This window comes from Adiantum capillus-veneris, chromosome 23, assembly GCF_014529385.1.
Source record: "Adiantum capillus-veneris isolate H3 chromosome 23, ASM1452938v2, whole genome shotgun sequence".
Classification (NCBI taxonomy): Eukaryota; Viridiplantae; Streptophyta; class Polypodiopsida; order Polypodiales; family Pteridaceae; genus Adiantum; species Adiantum capillus-veneris.
Window position 1 is genome coordinate 23,032,957 of NC_140953.1, and position 16,675 is coordinate 23,049,631.

Genomic DNA, 16,675 nt, shown 5'->3' on the forward strand with positions numbered 1-16,675 from the left:
ATTTTGTAGTAGGACTACCTACTACAAATTGTGGCCATGATGCCATTTGGGTAATTGTAGACCGTCTCACAGAGATGGGTCGATTCATTCCCCTAAGACTACGGTTAAGACACCGGAATTAGCACGTCTATTTGTAGAGCATATATATAAACTCTACGGTCTTCCAGCCGGTATCGTTAGTGACAGAGATCGAAAGTTCGATAATCACTTCTAGAGAGCTGTGTTCCAAAAGTTGGAAACTAAACTTGATCTAAGTACGGCTTATCATCCAGAAATGGATGGTAAAAAAAAAACAGTTAATCAAGTGCTAGAGGATATGCTACGAGCGTACGTTAGCAAGAAGCAAACCAATTGGGAAGACTACTTATCTATATTGGAATTTGCTTATAATAGTTCAAAGCATATGACTACAGGGTTTAAGCCATTTATGCTTTTATATGGATTTCAACCTAGATCACCCATTATGGTGGGGTTGGTTAAGGAGAAGATACAACAAGCGAAGGATTTTCTCCAAGACCGTTTTGACATGCTTCGAGTTGCTCGACAGAATGTTAAGTTGACTCAAGATCGATATAAGAAGTACGCTGATTAGCATCGTCATCTTGCTACTTTCGAAGAAGGAGACAAGGTTTTACTCAAAGTTCCAGAGCATTCAAATCTGAAGACTGGAAAAGTTGCTAAACTTTCACGACGCTATTGTGGACCGTTTACCATTCTCAAACGTATAGGTCAAGTGGCCTATAAGTTAGCTCTCCCAGAGCACTCACGAGTTCATCCTGTTTTTCATGTTAGCCGTTTGGTGTGTTAGTTGACCTTATTGAGCCTGAAAAGATTTTGGATTCTCATGAGCTTCGCACCAGACATCATGTCAGACAACAGGTGTTGGTAAAATGGCTAGATAGACCTGAAGAAGGTTCTACATGGGAGAATGTCTCCGCACTTAAGAAACATTTTCCTACGTTCGTGTTCGAGGACGAAAATGATTCTCCAAGGGGGGGGTAATGTAAGGACATGGGTCCTATGGGCAAGGCCACCAGCACGACCGGACAGTGTGTATACTAGGAGGAGGCTATAAGATAGCACGATTGGGTAGAGACTAGCACACGCATTACCACCGCCCTTTAACGAAGCGACCTTACCAAGCCCTCCTACGCCTGATTTCAAGCGAGTCGACCCGCCTCCTTCCCCCTTTGCTAGGGTTGCTACATGCGGCCCTTCACGGAGCCGACTTGATCTCCACTATTTCCCCTAGGGCCATGCCCACACCATGTCCGTTGCTCCACACGTCTTGCATGAACATGCAAAAAAGTGCAAATGAGGACCACGCCCTTCTCTTAAAAAACTTGAGGCTCTTGATACCAATGTAAGCCCCTTGGGTAACTGCCTGAGAATGATCCTCCCAACCACCCATTAAATAGCCCCTTGGGTCTCATTCCCTATCCACACTAGCAGCCGGCCCCTTGGGCCTGGTCCTTGACCACCGGGCATTGCCCTTGGCATGACACAAAATCCATCCAAGATTGTTGGGCACTTGTAATTTACATTTAGGATACAAATCTCTCTCTGTGTGTGTGTGTGTGTGTGTGTGAGAGAGAGAGAGAGAGAGGGAGGGAGGGAGAGAGAGAGAGAGAGACATTTGTAAATTAAGATGAAATTGCGCATTGGATCTAGGAAAGATTCATGATGCAATATTTGCCTCTGATCGAGATCATTTACATCCTCCAAATATGTGCAAAAAAAGCAAACGGCCCCATGCCACCAGTGGCGGATCGCTGAGCTCATTGTAAGAATTGGGGAAAGCAAAGAAGGTGAGACTCAGCTGCTCCAATGATCAAGCATCGACCATTGCTGAACTTGCGCAGATGTGAAGCTGTTCTTCGATGGGATTTACCTCGACCTCTTCTAGGCATTGATGCATTCTTCTGTCTCCTTCAAATCATTGTATTGTTGCGAGTTTTTTCTCACTATTGCAAGCTGTTGGATGAAGACATGATGCCCAGGGCCTTGGAGGAGATGCCATTCTCCAGATCTGCCTGCCTCAAAACCTTGAGGATGTAGATTTCAACAAGCTTCTTCTTGGATATGGGCTTCTTCCTTGCAAGTTTCTACCAGCCTTCACACTCTGCCTCCGTAGCGGGAGTCAGATCCTCTGCCTTGAATGAGGGTTAATTTTAGTGAGTGAGTGAGTGAGTGAGAGAGAGAGAGACGCTCAACCCTTCTCTAAGTTGTACTGCTGACATACGGGCCGAGTGTGTGAGAGAGAGACGCCTTATATAGAGATAGAGAGAGAGAGCACATACCCTTGGTCTCATTAGCCTAGAGAGAGAGAGAGAGAGAGAGAGAGAGAGAGAGAGATCTTACTATATAGAGAATACAGACCGCAACTCGAGAGAATATGGACCGCAACTAGTGATTATTGTGGGAGAGAGAGCTAGAGAGGGAGAGAGAGAGATTTAATTATTGTCCACTGAGGTCAGATATGACCCATGGGACCAAAACAAAACATTACATCTGTTCTTTCGGTGGAAGCGTTAGATACGTATCCGTTAGGGACTAAGGGTCCATGAGAGAGAGAGAGAGAGAAAGAGAGAGAGATTTTAGAGAAAGAGCCCCTCTCGTAGCTTGAAGCGCCGACATGCCGCTCACGTGGCAGCAACGGCAGATGTGGCCATGCAGAAGTCCCACAACTCGAGGCATCAACAATCGTGGCAGCAGTGGCCCCGTAGATGCGGTAGTGGTAGTGTGCCAGTGGCGCAGTCGCGATGGCCCTGCAGATGTGGAACTGGCAGTGATGGAGGCCCGCAAACGGCGCACTGTAGTTGCAAAGAAGAGGAAACCCTTGAATTCGGCCACATGGATCTAAGGCTTGAGTTTTTTAAATAGATATAAAATATAGATTTGAATTGTGAATCGTGATCCAACAAAAAAAGGCGATGTGGTCAAGTTTCACAGTATTTATTTGAATTGGAAGGGGGCAAGTAGACGGAAGTTACAGTACTAAAAATGACTTTTGAACTGGGCTTTGGCTTCTAGTTCTATGAGCTTTGGCTCACGGCTTGCCAAAAACAATTTTCCTAACCAAAGAAAATAAGGGCAAACTTAAAACTCTTTCTACTCTTAGGTCAAAATTTGAAGCATTTGCTGGTATTTACAATAAATTTACAATAAAATTTGTAAAATTTTATCGGTTTTCTTTCGAGCAAGTTCAAAACCTAACTGGGATTTTGCAATTTCAGAGGCGTTTTACATGTAGCATGGCAAGGGTAGAGGTGACACCACCAAAACTAGCTTCTTGCTATTGAAACAGAAGAACGAGGTGAGGGCTTGTGTAACTCCTCCTCTTTTGGCAAAGTTAGAGTCAGAGGGCGGGGTCGAGAAGTTCAGATATGAGATGAACTAGGGGGCGGGGGAACCCCTGCCTAGTCCGCAATGCCTCTCCGTCGATATATCAATAAACTTTGTGCATATTTCACCAGTGCCTGCATTCTCAATGTAAGTCACATAGAGAATCATATACTGCATGGTACTTACGTCAATACTTTCATCAACTTGCAATGCATACCATGGACTACTGGAAATATCGCTTTTCAACTTTTCCAAATAAACATGGCAAATTGGCTTTCCAAATTCTTTTCCAGCATCCTTACTTACATAAGAAGCGTACTCATTCACAACTGGCATGTTCGGCGTACCCATAAACTTGTGAAAACCACATTGCCTTGCATACTCTTCTATGGGCATAAACCTTTTCATTACATACCGAGAGATTTGCATGCATGTCACAATCCTCTCCTTCTCAACATCATGCATCTCTTCTACGTGTTTAGGCATTGGAACCATGCTTCGCTTCTCATGTTCCTTCCACATAGCCTTTGCCTCGCGATGTTCATTGGAATTCTCATGAACCTGCAAGGCAGCTTTCATCAAAGACTTTGATCCTTCTACATGTGCAAAAGGTGTCTTTTTATTCGCAAAAGTACACCACTTACATTTGGACCTCGCTTTTCCCTTGCTATTGGTTATGCAATAAGCCCAAGGGTGATCAATTTTCCAAGATTCTAGAAACACTCTTTGATGTTTCTTCTTCTCAGAAATCTCTCCTTGGACAATTGCGGGGTTTGGAGAATCCAATGCAACACCCTGCGTCTCTTTAGGCAAGGCATGCAACCCCATGGACTCCTCAAGAGTCCTTTGCTTCTTAGTCTTCTTCAAAGGACGCGAAGAAGCCATGATGAAAGCTACACCACTAGTCGTAAAAGAAAAGAGTCAATAAAATTCCTCACAAACTTTAGAAAATTAAAAACCAAAACCCTATCACAAACTTAAACTTTAACTGAATATGTACAAAAAAATATTACAATCACAAACTAGGAACAAATAGAATAGAAACCTGGTTTGCATAGCTGATGGCACGTACTCGATGGACACGATCAAAAATCGATTGCTCCAAATCACGTACTCGAAGGAAAAATATCCGTGCAAAGGGATCCTAAACCATACGTTCACATTCCAAACAGTTTACCTGTCAAAACTTAAGTCAAGCAAGACTTATAACATGTACTATGGATATGGACATCAAAATGAAAATTTGAAAAGCATTGAACTTTTGTTTATGAATAAAGGCAGAGCTGAGAAGACCATGATTTCACTTATAGGATTAAAAGGCAAAGACCCAAGTCTCATGTTTCATAAAGCCACAAACGAAAAGCATTAAACTTTTGATTTCTGGAAAAAAAACAGAGCTGAGAGGACTCACGATTTCACTTATAGGATTGAAAAGCCAAGGCTTAAGGGCCAAGACTCATGCTTCGTAAACCCACAAATGAAAAACGAGCAGCTCGGGAGTCGTGCAGCTGTAGGTCGCCCAAAAAATCTGGTTTTCTGGTTCAATTCAAGATAGCACTCAAAATTTTCAGGTTTCCCACCTCTTGGCCACCTACGATTTAGTGCCCATTGCCCACCCAAAAAATCTCATATATTAAAATTGAAGTTTGAACGTGGGCTAAGGGCTTAGGCCATACATAGATCTCATATATTAAAATTTGTACAACATATATAATATATATATCTACTAACATAATATGACGGAAGGGGGGGCCCTTTACATGTGTTACAATCTGCGACCTGAATGCTAAAGTCCAAAACAAGAACAAGTCCCTTTGCACACAATAAAGAGGGAGAGAGGGGGAGAGAGAGAGGCCCTAAGGCGACCGGCCGTTCTAGTTTATTTATATATATACATGAAAAAAAAGTTTGTTTTGGATTGGCAACTTTTATAAATGCCATTCCATGGACAATCCACTGAAAATTTCGCTAATCGAGTTGGATTGGCAAATTTCGATTGAACCGTGCTATGGACATCCGACTGTCTTCTTCGCCGTTCATGCGACAATTTGATGACCATTGGATTGGTGGATGGCCATCATGTCCTGTCCTTGAGATTCTGATTCCTAACACTGCCTCTCAGCCTGAATTGCAGTGCCACCAAAAAGTGCGCATGTGAAATGATGATGTCACTAAGAGAATACCTTAGAGCAAAGATAAGGTACGCTTTCTGTAGCGAGCGCCTAACACGTGGCATTCATTGGGGTGCTTTACTTTCATGAAGTACAGGAGGCAAGTATATTCTGATGCTTTTGCGAGTAGGCTGCGGCTTTGTTCAACAGGAGACGAGGAGCTAGCACGTAACGCGATCGCGTCTGCAAAACCCAGGTTTTTAGCAGAAGCCGACAGATTGAAGCTTTGATTCATCAAAAAGTGCCCCCAAGGTCATGCCTCGGCTCTCCATGATGCTTTGGGATCCTCGGATCGCTCTTGGGCCTTTTGATTTGCTCACACACATTCCAAGTAGCGCTTGCTTTTAAGGAGCTTCTGTGTCAGAACTCTCTCCATGGCCTCCATTGCAGCTGCTTCATGGGGTGCTCAAGCAATGCGTAACAAGGCAACTCTTGGTCCGACAGTTGCTTCTCGATGCCAGTGCTTGAATGCAATGTCTCGGATGTCGCCTTCAATTGATCAGACTATGCCTATCTGCAAAATGGGTGCCAGGAGAGCCAGGTATTTGAGAGAGAGAGAGAGAGAGAGAGAGAGAGAGTCGACCCTGTTTTCACTATTGAGGAGGTTCCACGTTGGAGACTTATGGATTTGGCAGGGCAAGCCACTTGTTCAGTTGGACTCGGATCATGGAGAGTGACACTGGCCTTCGTTGAGCGATGATGGACCCCCCTATCCTTTTTTGAGTACACAATCTAGGCTTCTTTTGCAAATTTGGCACGCTAGTCAGAGGTGTGGCAGGATCAGCACATCCTCCGAGCTTTCCACCGACGAAAGTTTTGGTCGTGCATATGGACCCTCCAAATTAGCTGTAGGATATTTTTTTCATGTGGATGATAGCAAATGCTGAATTGCTTGTAGGCACTTGGTTGGCCGTCATCACTGGTCATGATCCAATTTGTCAGAGATGTACTTTGGAGCCTGAGTCTATGAGGCACTGTTTCTGGGTTTGTCCATTTGTCCAGCCAGTGTGGATGGCAGTCCATTGTTTGTTGATTAGAGTGGACTTAATGATGGGTTTGTGATGTGGGGACAATTACATGGCTTTTGCAATTCTAGGTCACACACCTTTTTTCAAGGCTTGCCATCCATGATGGGTTTGTGATGTGGGGGACAGTTACATTGCTTTTGCAATTTTAGGTCACACACCTTTTTTCAAGGCTTGCTGACAGATCCGGTCTTCCTACTTACTCCCTTAGGATATAGACCAGGCACTTTATAGATGATCCTAGATGCAACTTATGAGTTGGATTTTTACCTGCGAGACGTAGATTTCAACATGATATGCAACATCACGCTTTGGACCATGTGGAAGGCTCGATGTGTCGACATTTTGGGCTCTTAGTCCTTGCCTACGTCCACCATTTTGACAGCCATTTAGACAGAGTTGCTGCATACTCTTCGCAGTCAATGGGCAAGATTATGTGGTCACATCACGTGGCATTATCTAGCTCTCGATCCATACCAAAGTGTGTGCATGGGATGTCGTGCATGGGTGGTAGGGGATGAAGAGTTCATAAAGAATAGCACTAGGAATATGTGAACGCGTGATCCACCTTGTTTTGTTTGGCTTGATGATGGAGCGTCCACATATCTGTGGTCTCCCTAGCTCCATCCCTATCAAAGTGTGGGTATGGGATGTCATGTATGTGTGGTAGGGGATGAAGAGTTCATGGAGAATAGCACTAGGAATATGTGAATGCCTGATCCACCTTGTTTTGTGTCAGGTGCAATGGAAGAGAATAAGGATTTGCTCGGATCTAGTACTCCGCACACAAACACAAGGGACACTTTACTTCACTTGAAAGAACTGAATTGAACTGAAAGAAAGAGAGAGACGAGAGAGAGAAAAGAGACGACACAGGGATGTTGGGTTCCAACCCTCAAGGGCCCCTTGCTCTGTTGCCAGAGCAAGTACTTTCTTTATTCTTGCACAATGCTGCTACAATGACTAAATGCAGAGATGCTGATGCTGATGGGTACTGATGCTACTGATGCTGAAGAGTATTGATGCTACTGAGGTACTGAAGGGGTCTATGTCGAAGACGGTAATGTCGACGACGAGTTCTGTGTCGAAGACAGTAATGTTGACGACGAGTACTGCTAGTCTATGTCGACGACGACAACAATGGTGACTGTGACGATGACGACAATGGTGTCGTGGTCAAGTCTGGGACTGCGATGACGATGGCGAAGGTGTCGTCGTCAAGATAGGGATCTGTGATGACAATGACAAAGATGTTGTCGTCAAGATAGGGATCTGCGATGACGATGATGATGTCAACGACGATGGTGTCGAGGATGACGGCGTCAAGGCTGAAAACTGAAAACGCTAGATGCACTGCTGGGGATCTGCTATTGCGGCAATATTGCGGCCTTGTTTTGCAACCCCTTCTCTAGGCTAGGACTCAAATGCAAAATAGCTAGCTGATCTGGCTGAAATTTGAAAACGTTAGGCTGATGTGGTACTAGATGGGGAATATGGCGAGGATCTGCAACATGGTGGGAGCGGGTTCTCGTGAGGCTAAGGCTGAAAACTGAAAACGCTGGGCTGTCTGCTGCAAACTGAGAACGCCAGGCTGATTTGGGTCTTCTTCTTCTTGAGAAAATGCTAGGGCTCTTGCTGAGGTGCTGCCTGACTGCTGGGTGCCTGCCTCCTTGTATCCTTGCTTCTACTGAGTGTCCAATGGGTTTCTTTTATAGATCTTTAGCAATTTGCCATACCTAGTTTTCCAACAAACTTACAAAAAGAATTCCAAAAGTTACTTTTAATAAGATGATTTATAAGAGGTGGTTCACGCGGTAAAATGCCGGCATGATGAAATGACTGTTCTTGTGCAAGAGAGGGTATGCAAGTGTGACTGTGTCACGTGACACATCCAACCCTATGTGTCCGTGGACAAGCTACAGCATGATCAGGGTTCAATTTAGTCACGTCAGTCTAGATTAGAAGTGATCTGGCACTTTTTGTGAGTCTATTCGTAGACCATGCATGCCCAGTCACTTAGTGTAGATGCATATCCTCTGGTTGCACACAACATTCCCATCAGAATCCATCAGGGAAATTTTTTAGTGCATTTAGCCTATTTTCTCTATTTTTGACATTTTTCACTTATTAATTTAAGTGACTTCCCAACAAAAGTAGGTAGGGCAATTTTGCTAAGAAAATATATAAGCAAACCAAAGCTAGCACTAAATGGTAGAAGAGGCAGCAGGAGCTCCACGCTCAACAGACAACTTCTTAGCAGAACCCCCTAGGAGACCTAGCATTTTTGGAGCACAAGTCTAAAGCTAGCCTTTTGGGATCAGATCAGCCCTGGCGTGTTGGTGCACAGCAGATCAGCCCCGGCGCCATCGCTACACAGCAGATCAGCCTAGCGTTTTTGATTTGCAGAACCACCTCAGCGTTTTTGCAGATCATCGCGATGGAAAGTCAAGGAACATTACCGTTTTCAGTTTTCAGCAGTTAGTACCCGCAGATCAAGTCCGGAACCTTGCAGATCTCACCTTCCTGCAGGAGTTCCTCACCGCACGGTCAGTTTTCGCAAGGTTTACAGTTTCAACCTGGAAAACACAGATTTCAGCATTTGCGTTTTCAGCGCGTCGTCGTCGCAACGTCACCATCGACATCGTCACCGACATAGAGTCATAATTCAGCAGATAGAACATTTGCAGATTTCAGCCCATAGCATTTTTGGATAGCAGTAGAAACATTGCAGATTTCAGCCCTTAGGTCGACTTTGTCATCACCGTCGTCATCGTCGACATAGCCTAGACTTGCATCAGTCTCATGCATTCCATTTGTACCAGATTGTGCAATCATAAGTAGACCACTCTCGCCGACGAGAGTGCGGCCTTCGGAGGAGGGTTTTTACAACGTCTCTGGTGTCGTATCTCTCTTCTCTCTCTATCTCTCAGTCTCATACACTTGCACGCACAGTGTCCATTCACTTTGTTTGTGATCATAGCATTCTCTCATTAAGAACGGAAGGCTCTACCTTCGATAAGAACAAAAGGAACCTTGAGCACAGTTCGGAGCACTCATCTTGAGCAAAGCGCAAACAATCATTCCGTTGCACCTTACATTGGTATCAGAGCTTTGGCAGTGATCTGTATCACTCAAGGGAAGAACCACAAGAATCACAAGAATTTTTTTTGCTTGTTGCGGTCGCACGAACCCAAGTTCGCTTGGGTGTGTCGATTCCTAATCGTGTTTTTGAAGGGTGACAGGAATCCAAAGAAAGAAGGGCTTGTCCAGCCTCCCCTTGTGTCTCTTTTCACTCATTGAGAGCGGACCGTGCACTTAGCGGCCGGCCAATCGACGTGAGATGGGAAAAAGCAACCTTGGTGTGAGCGCAAGGCCGCCAAGGGGTGCGCCCACGGAAAGGAGTAGAACTCGGGTGAAGAGAAGATCCTTCTCAAACACAGATTGTAAGCGAAAGAAAACCTCAAGAACCTCAAGAACCTCAAGACCCTCAAGAACCAAGACCCCCAAGAACCCAAGTTCCTCGTGAACTCAAGACCACAAGAACACAAGAACCCACAAGAACCCACGACTTCAGAATGGTCATCACTCGAAGCAGAATGGATACTTCGCTTGGAGGTGATGAGCATGAGAGAGGCGAAGAAGAATTTTCCCCACCAGGAGGTTTTTCTGACCCTTCCCCATCTACGACAAAGATTGCACTAACTCCAATAGAGGAGTTGGAGCTGATGTTTCTGGAACAGAATTTAGAACGCGAAGCAAGAAATGTAGCAAGAATGGCAGAAATGAAACGCAGACACGTAGAAGACAAAGTAGAAAGAGAAGCAGAAAGAAAGGCAAGACAAGAACAGAGCGAGCGACGCATGCAAGAGTTCTTGCGACTCTTTTCTCACGTGCCGACACAGATGCAAGAGATTCAGGAGACGGAGACTCTCTCAGTCTCTTTTTCTCCAAAGCCTGACACACAGGATTTGCATGATTATGAGAAGCATGCTGAATTGAATGATAATGATAAGCATGATGATTTGATTGACAATGATCAGCATGATGATTTGGATGATAAAGACCAGCATGATGATTTGCAAGATCAAGATGTGATTTCTTACAAGCATGATGAGTTGCATGAAGATGATGTGATTGTTCACAAGGATGATGTGTTAGTGGATGCTTATTCTAGCGAAGCTAACCTCGTTGTAGATTCGATCAATCACGAAGAACCGATCTTGGCTTTCGAGTTAAGGTCCAAAGAACCCCCATAGGACGATTCGATCAATCACGAAGAACCGATCTTGGCTCTCGAGCCTAGGTCCAAAGAACCCTCACAGGAAGTATTATGTGTTCGCATGATTGATACGCACGCATTGTTTGAGTGTTTTATTCGTGATCGTTTCTTGTATTTTAGTTAGCGTCTTTATGTGATCCCTTTTCCTAAGCATGACATATTGTACGTTGAGCACATTTCGCTCATGGATGAGCACGAATGTATGCGGATTGTTCGTGAAAAGCTGAAAAGTATACATTCAAGGAAGTCACATTCCATGTCTCTTCCTTGGCACGACACAGTGGTAGAAAGAGCACATCAAAGTATGAGCACCAAGCATGGGCATTTCCGTTGTGAATTGCCACTGTTGATGCTCTAGATCATAAGAGAAAGATTCGATCTCATTGTTTGCGTGTATGTGGTGAACGGTTTAGCACTCCGTCTATTTGTTCATCTACATTGCATGCACAATCTTTAAGGAAGACGAGATTTTTTCCAGTCACTTTACATGGAATAGGTATGTTCATGGTTTTGTGTTGGAAGTGGTTTCAAGAATTTTCAGCCATGGAGATTCTTGAAGAAGAAAGAAGCGGGACTCTAGACGAAGTTGAAGCATCGAAGGAGCCACATGAGACTTTGTGTCACTTTCGGCGTGGCCCAAAGAAGCAAGCGTTACAGACCTTTATGAAGTTCAAGTACCGCACGACCCACACATCAGAGTGGGCCGGCGAAGAGTCCCTTCCAGGATTCCGGATGCTATTGGCGATCTCCCTTGACGCCATACAGTTCGGTACCAGTACCTCACTTTGAAAAGGAGGGGATGTCACGTGACACATCCAACCCTATGTGTCTGTGGACAAGCTACAACATGATTAGGGTTCAGTTCAGTCAAGTTAGTCTAGATTAGAAGTGATCTGGCACTTTTTGTGAGTCTATTCATAGACCGTGCATGCCCCAGTCACTTAGTGTAGATGCATATCCTCTGGTTGCACACAGCATCAGTATTCCCATCAGAATCCATCAGGGAAATTTTTTAGTGCATTTAGCCTATTTTCCCTATTTTTGACATTTTTCACTTATTAATTTGAGTGACTTCCCAATAAAAGTAGGTAGGGTAATTTTGCCAAGAAAATATATAAGCAAACCCAAGTTAGCACTAAATGGCAGAAGAGGCAGCAGGAGCTCAACGCTCAACAGGCAACTTCTTAGCAGAACCCCCTAGGAGACCTAGCGTTTTTGGAGCAGAAGCCTAAAGCTAGCGTTTTGGGATCAGATCAGCCTTGGCGTGCTGGTGCACAACAGATTAGCCCCGGCGCCATCGCTACATAGCAGATCAGCCTAGCGTTTTTGCATTTGCACAACCACGGCAACAGAAAGACCAATTTCAACCCCTAGCGTTTTTGATTTGCAGCACCACCTCAGCGTTTTTGCAGATCATCGCGACGGAAAGTCAATGAACATTAGCGTTTTCAGTTTTCAGCAGTTAGTACCCGCAGATCAAGTCCCGAACCTTGCAGATCTCACCTTCCCGCAAGCAGTTTCTCGCCGCACGGTCAGTTTTCGCAAGGTTTACAATTCCAGCCCGGAAAACGCAGATTTCAGCATCTGCGTTTTCAGTGCGTCGTCGTCGCAACCTCACCATTGACATCGTCACCGACATAGAGTCAGAATTCAGCAGATAGAACATTTGCAGATTTCAGCCCATAGCGTTTTTGGGCCGCAGTAGAAAGATTGCAGATTTCAGCCCTTAGGTCGACTTCGTCATCACCATCGTCATCATCGACATAGCCTGGACTTGCATCAGTCTCATGCATTCCATTTGTACCTGATTGTGCAATCATAAGTAGACCACTCTCGCCGACGATAGTGGGGTCTTCGGCGGAGGGTTTTTACAACGTCTCTGGTTTCGTATCTCTCTTCTCTCTCTCTCTCTCTCAGTCTCATACACTTGCATGCACAGTGTCCATTCACTTTGTTTGTGATCATAGCATTCTCTCATTAAGAACGGAAGGCTCTACCTTCCATAAGAACAAAAGGAACCTTGAGCACAGTTCCGAGCACTCATCTTGAGCAAAGCGCAAACAATCATTCCGTTGCACCTTAGAGATTGGCTTGGACATGCACGTCTTGCTAGATGCTCACAAAGGTGCCATGCTCAGTCCTAAACTAAGACTCATGCTAGACTATGGTAGAAATGTGACCACGTGGCGCAAGTAAAGTGCGCACGTGACATCCCCCTGTTAAAAGTGAGGTAGAAGTGCCAAACTTCTATTTGTACTTCTGATGCTGATTCATGAATGCTTCTGATGCTGTGGATGCATCACCGATGAAAATTATTCCGAAACCAGAGACTAATGGTACTATGGGTGTTGTGGGTACTGCTGGTAATGCAAACACCGGTGTAAGGGTCACTGTCCAGCCTTACTACGATTGTGGAATATCAGCCTGGGCTCTATCCCAGATAGTGCTGACTCTGCGTGCTTAAGCAAGAGTTGTTCCCCAAACATTGACTGTGGTGAAAACATTACCGGTGCTAATGGACTGAGGTTTGGTTCGGAAGTCCTTTCCAAAGGTTCTATGACGAGGGAAATGGATGCATGCTACATGCAAATGCGAAAGAGGTTAGGGATCCTGTCTCCAACTCCTTCCATATCCGCATATAAGGCTAGGAGATCTTGGTACTCAAGATCTGGGTTCTCGTGTATCCGATGTCGATCTTCCTTCAAAGACATGGCAATGAAGATGTGATCTGGTAAGTCCATGGTCGGGACTCAAAGTCTCTGCAAGAAAAAAAAACTGGGAGAGGTTCCTGGGTTCTTGAGGTTCTTGATTCTTTTGGGGTTCTTCCCTTGAGTTCGCGAAGCTGAAGCACACATAGAGCTCTGATACCAATGTCAGGTACAACGGAAGAGACTAAGGATTTGCTCGGATCTAGTACTCCGCACACAAACACAAGGGACACTTTACTTCACTTGAAAGAACTGAACTGAACTGAACTGAAAGAAAGAGAGAGAAAAGGGACGACACAGGGATGTTGGGTCCCAACCCTCAAGGGCCCCTTGCTCTGTTGCCAGAGCAAGTACTTTCTTTATTCTTGCACAATGCTGCTATAATGACTAAATGCTGAGATGTTGATGCTGACGGGTACGGATGCTACTGATGTTGAAGAGTACGTATGCTACTGAGGTACTGAAGGGGTCTATGTGGAAGACAATGACGTCAACGACGGGTTCTGTGTCGAAGACGGTGATGTTGACGACGGGTACTGCTAGTCTATGTCGACGACGACGACAATGGTGACTGTGACGATGGTGTTGTGGTCAAGTTTGGGATTGCGATGACGATGACAAAGGTGTTGTCGTCAAGATAAGGATCTGCAATGACGATGACAAAGGTGTTGTCGTCAAGATAGGGATCTGCGTTGACGATGACGATGTCGATGACGACGATGGTGTTGAGGACGAAGGCGTCAAGGCTAAAAACTGAAAATGCTAGATGCACTGAGGGGGATCTGCTATTGCGGCAATATTGCGGCCTCGTTTTGCAACCGCTTTGCCGGGCTAGGATTGAAATGCAAAAGCGCTAGCTGATCTGACTGAAATTTGAAAACATTAGGCTGATTTGGTACTAGATGGGGAATCTGGCGAGGATCTACAACCTGGTGGGAGCGGGTTCTTGCGAGGCTAAGGCTGAAAACTGGAAACACTGGGCTGTCTGCTGAAAACTGAGAATGCCAGACTAATCTGGGTCTTCTTCTTCTTGAGAAAACGCTAGGGCTCTTGCTGAGGTGCTGCTTGACTGCTGGGTGCCTGCCTCCTTGTGTCCCTGCTTCTTCTGCTTCTACTGAGTGCCCAATGGGTTTCTTTTATAGATCTTTAGCAATTTGTCCTACCTAGTTTTCCAACAAACTTACAAAAAGAATTCCAAAAGTCACTTTTAATAAGATGATTTATAAGAGGTGGTTCACGCGGTAAAATGCCTGCATGATGAAATGATTGTTCTTGTGCAAGAGAGGGTATGCCAGTGTGACGGGCCTGGACATGCACGTCCTGCTAGAGGCTCAGACAGTTGCCATGCTCAGTCCTAAGCTAAAACTCATGCTAGACTATGGCAGAAGCGTGTCCACGTGGCGCAAGTGAAGTGCGTACGTGACATTTTGTCTGGCTTGGTGTCAGGTGCAACGGAATTGAAATGGTTAAGATCTAGTTTTACACTTCCACAAAATCCTTCAACTTCTTTCCTTCCGTTAGTGAATGCTTTTTGCTTGAATGCAATACAGGTGTGTAGAGGGAGAGAAAAAGAGAGTGACACCCAATGGGGTCTCAACCAACCCTCTCAAGGCCCCCCCACACCGTTACCGATGTGGTATTTTCTTTAGATTGCGTAAATGGAATGTATACACAATGCAATACCTCAATGCAGACTCTACTGACTCGATGACGACAATCACCGCGGTGACTCCTCAGGAGGAGGCACCTCTGGGGCTGATTTGATGCACCTTGGATCCTTTTTCATGTGGGATTGTAGATGGCCACCAACGGATTGATTTTCACTCCTGATGTGAGAGGAATGAAGGGCTGAAAACGCAGATCTTGACGATGCCGATGATACTGCAATGGAGCACTCGATGACGGCGAGGGAATGGCCGAGGTGAGGGCTCAATGGGTTGTCGAAGTACCGCGGATCCCAACCGTGACGGGTAGCGTTAGCAGATCTCACCCGCACCGCGATGGCGATGGGCTGAAAACTGAAAATGCTGGCTAGATCTGCTGGAATTTGCTAGCGCTAGGCTAATTCTGCGCAATCCTGCAAAAACGCTAAGGGCTGTTGAAAAACGCTAGCTGCTCCTATACCAAAAGGCTTGGCTGATTTGCAGTCCTTTGAGAATGAGAGAGCGCTACCTCTTCGGTTCCCTTTATAGGTGAGGAATGGGTCTTAAGTGATTATTAAGACCTAGGTAGGGCAACTGTCCACCAGCGTTTCCAACAAATAAATCATAAAATGATTTATTTAAAAATTGGTCTAGGTGTCACCAGGAGGTGTATTTTTCCTGTTGCCTTCCATCAATAAGTACTAGATATTTTTATTTATTTTATTTTTACTTGTTTTCCCCGGAACCCTTGAAAAGGTGCAAGTGGACATTGCATGGCCAGTGTGAAACGGCTGTGGCCGAATAGGTTTCTCACAGCGGGAGTCTGGGTCCGTCAGTCTGGGACTGGTCGGGCCAGTTAGCACTGAATTATGATGAGTATGGAAGCCTGTGTGCGCCAAATAAAGTCTGGGCCACTCGTCAAGTCACTGCAACTTTATAAGTTGAAAGGGGCCAGTAAATTAACCCACATTGTAAATGTTGGTCAAATGGTAGTCTTCAATGATGGTCAGGAGACCGATAGGGACGCCATGGAAGCATCTCCTAAAATTTAGGGAACTGCTATTTTTGACCGGAAAATGTGTTCGCGTCATTAGCTCTGGAATGACAAGGGGAACATTTTATTGCTCTGCTGCCAAGTCAACTGACGCACCAGTTGAGATATTTTTAGCAAGGAAAGCCCAAACTCGGAAACTGGGCGACGTGTCAGCCTGTGAGCGATTCTGCCACTCTGGGAGGCAAAAACGAGCTGCATATCAACAAAGGGGGCGCCATTTTCAGCCTCAGGTGGATTGTAGCAGGTACAGAAGCTATGGAATGCTTACCTTGCCCTCTATGCACAGTATGGTGACGGGAGTGATGCCCCGCACGCTACATACTGCTCTCTTTCTCCCCTACGTACAGTATGTTATGCCCCACTAGTGGGCTTCTCATTTGACCTATGTACAGCTGTGGGGAAATATGCTTTCATGCCAAGGCAAGAGCCTCTTTGCACAGGAACCGGTGT

General features: G+C 45.3%; 2 protein-coding genes across 3 annotated transcripts in view; one reads left to right on the forward strand and one right to left on the reverse strand.

Annotated features, from left to right (window-relative positions):
• Nucleotides 1–3,178: 3,178 nt before the first annotated feature.
• Nucleotides 3,179–4,213, reverse strand: LOC147427518 (uncharacterized). Its single transcript, XM_086497576.1, has one exon. The coding sequence runs from the start codon at nucleotides 4,171–4,173 to the stop codon at nucleotides 3,397–3,399; it is 777 nt and encodes a 258-aa protein (XP_086353702.1). The 5' UTR covers nucleotides 4,174–4,213; the 3' UTR covers nucleotides 3,179–3,396.
• A 1,374-nt stretch (nucleotides 4,214–5,587) lies between these two features.
• Nucleotides 5,588–16,675, forward strand: part of SS4 (starch synthase 4) — a 105,475-nt gene continuing 94,387 nt past the window's right edge. The window contains exons 1-2 of one of the 2 annotated variants that reach the window (XM_086497724.1): nucleotides 5,588–5,712; nucleotides 5,881–6,057. In XM_086497724.1, coding sequence (XP_086353850.1) covers nucleotides 5,603–5,712; nucleotides 5,881–6,057 — 287 coding nt within the window. In that variant the 5' untranslated portion in view covers nucleotides 5,588–5,602. Of the gene's footprint in view, nucleotides 5,713–5,741; nucleotides 6,058–16,675 lie in introns of those variants that run through there. The other variant, XM_086497723.1, reaches the window with a different exon arrangement.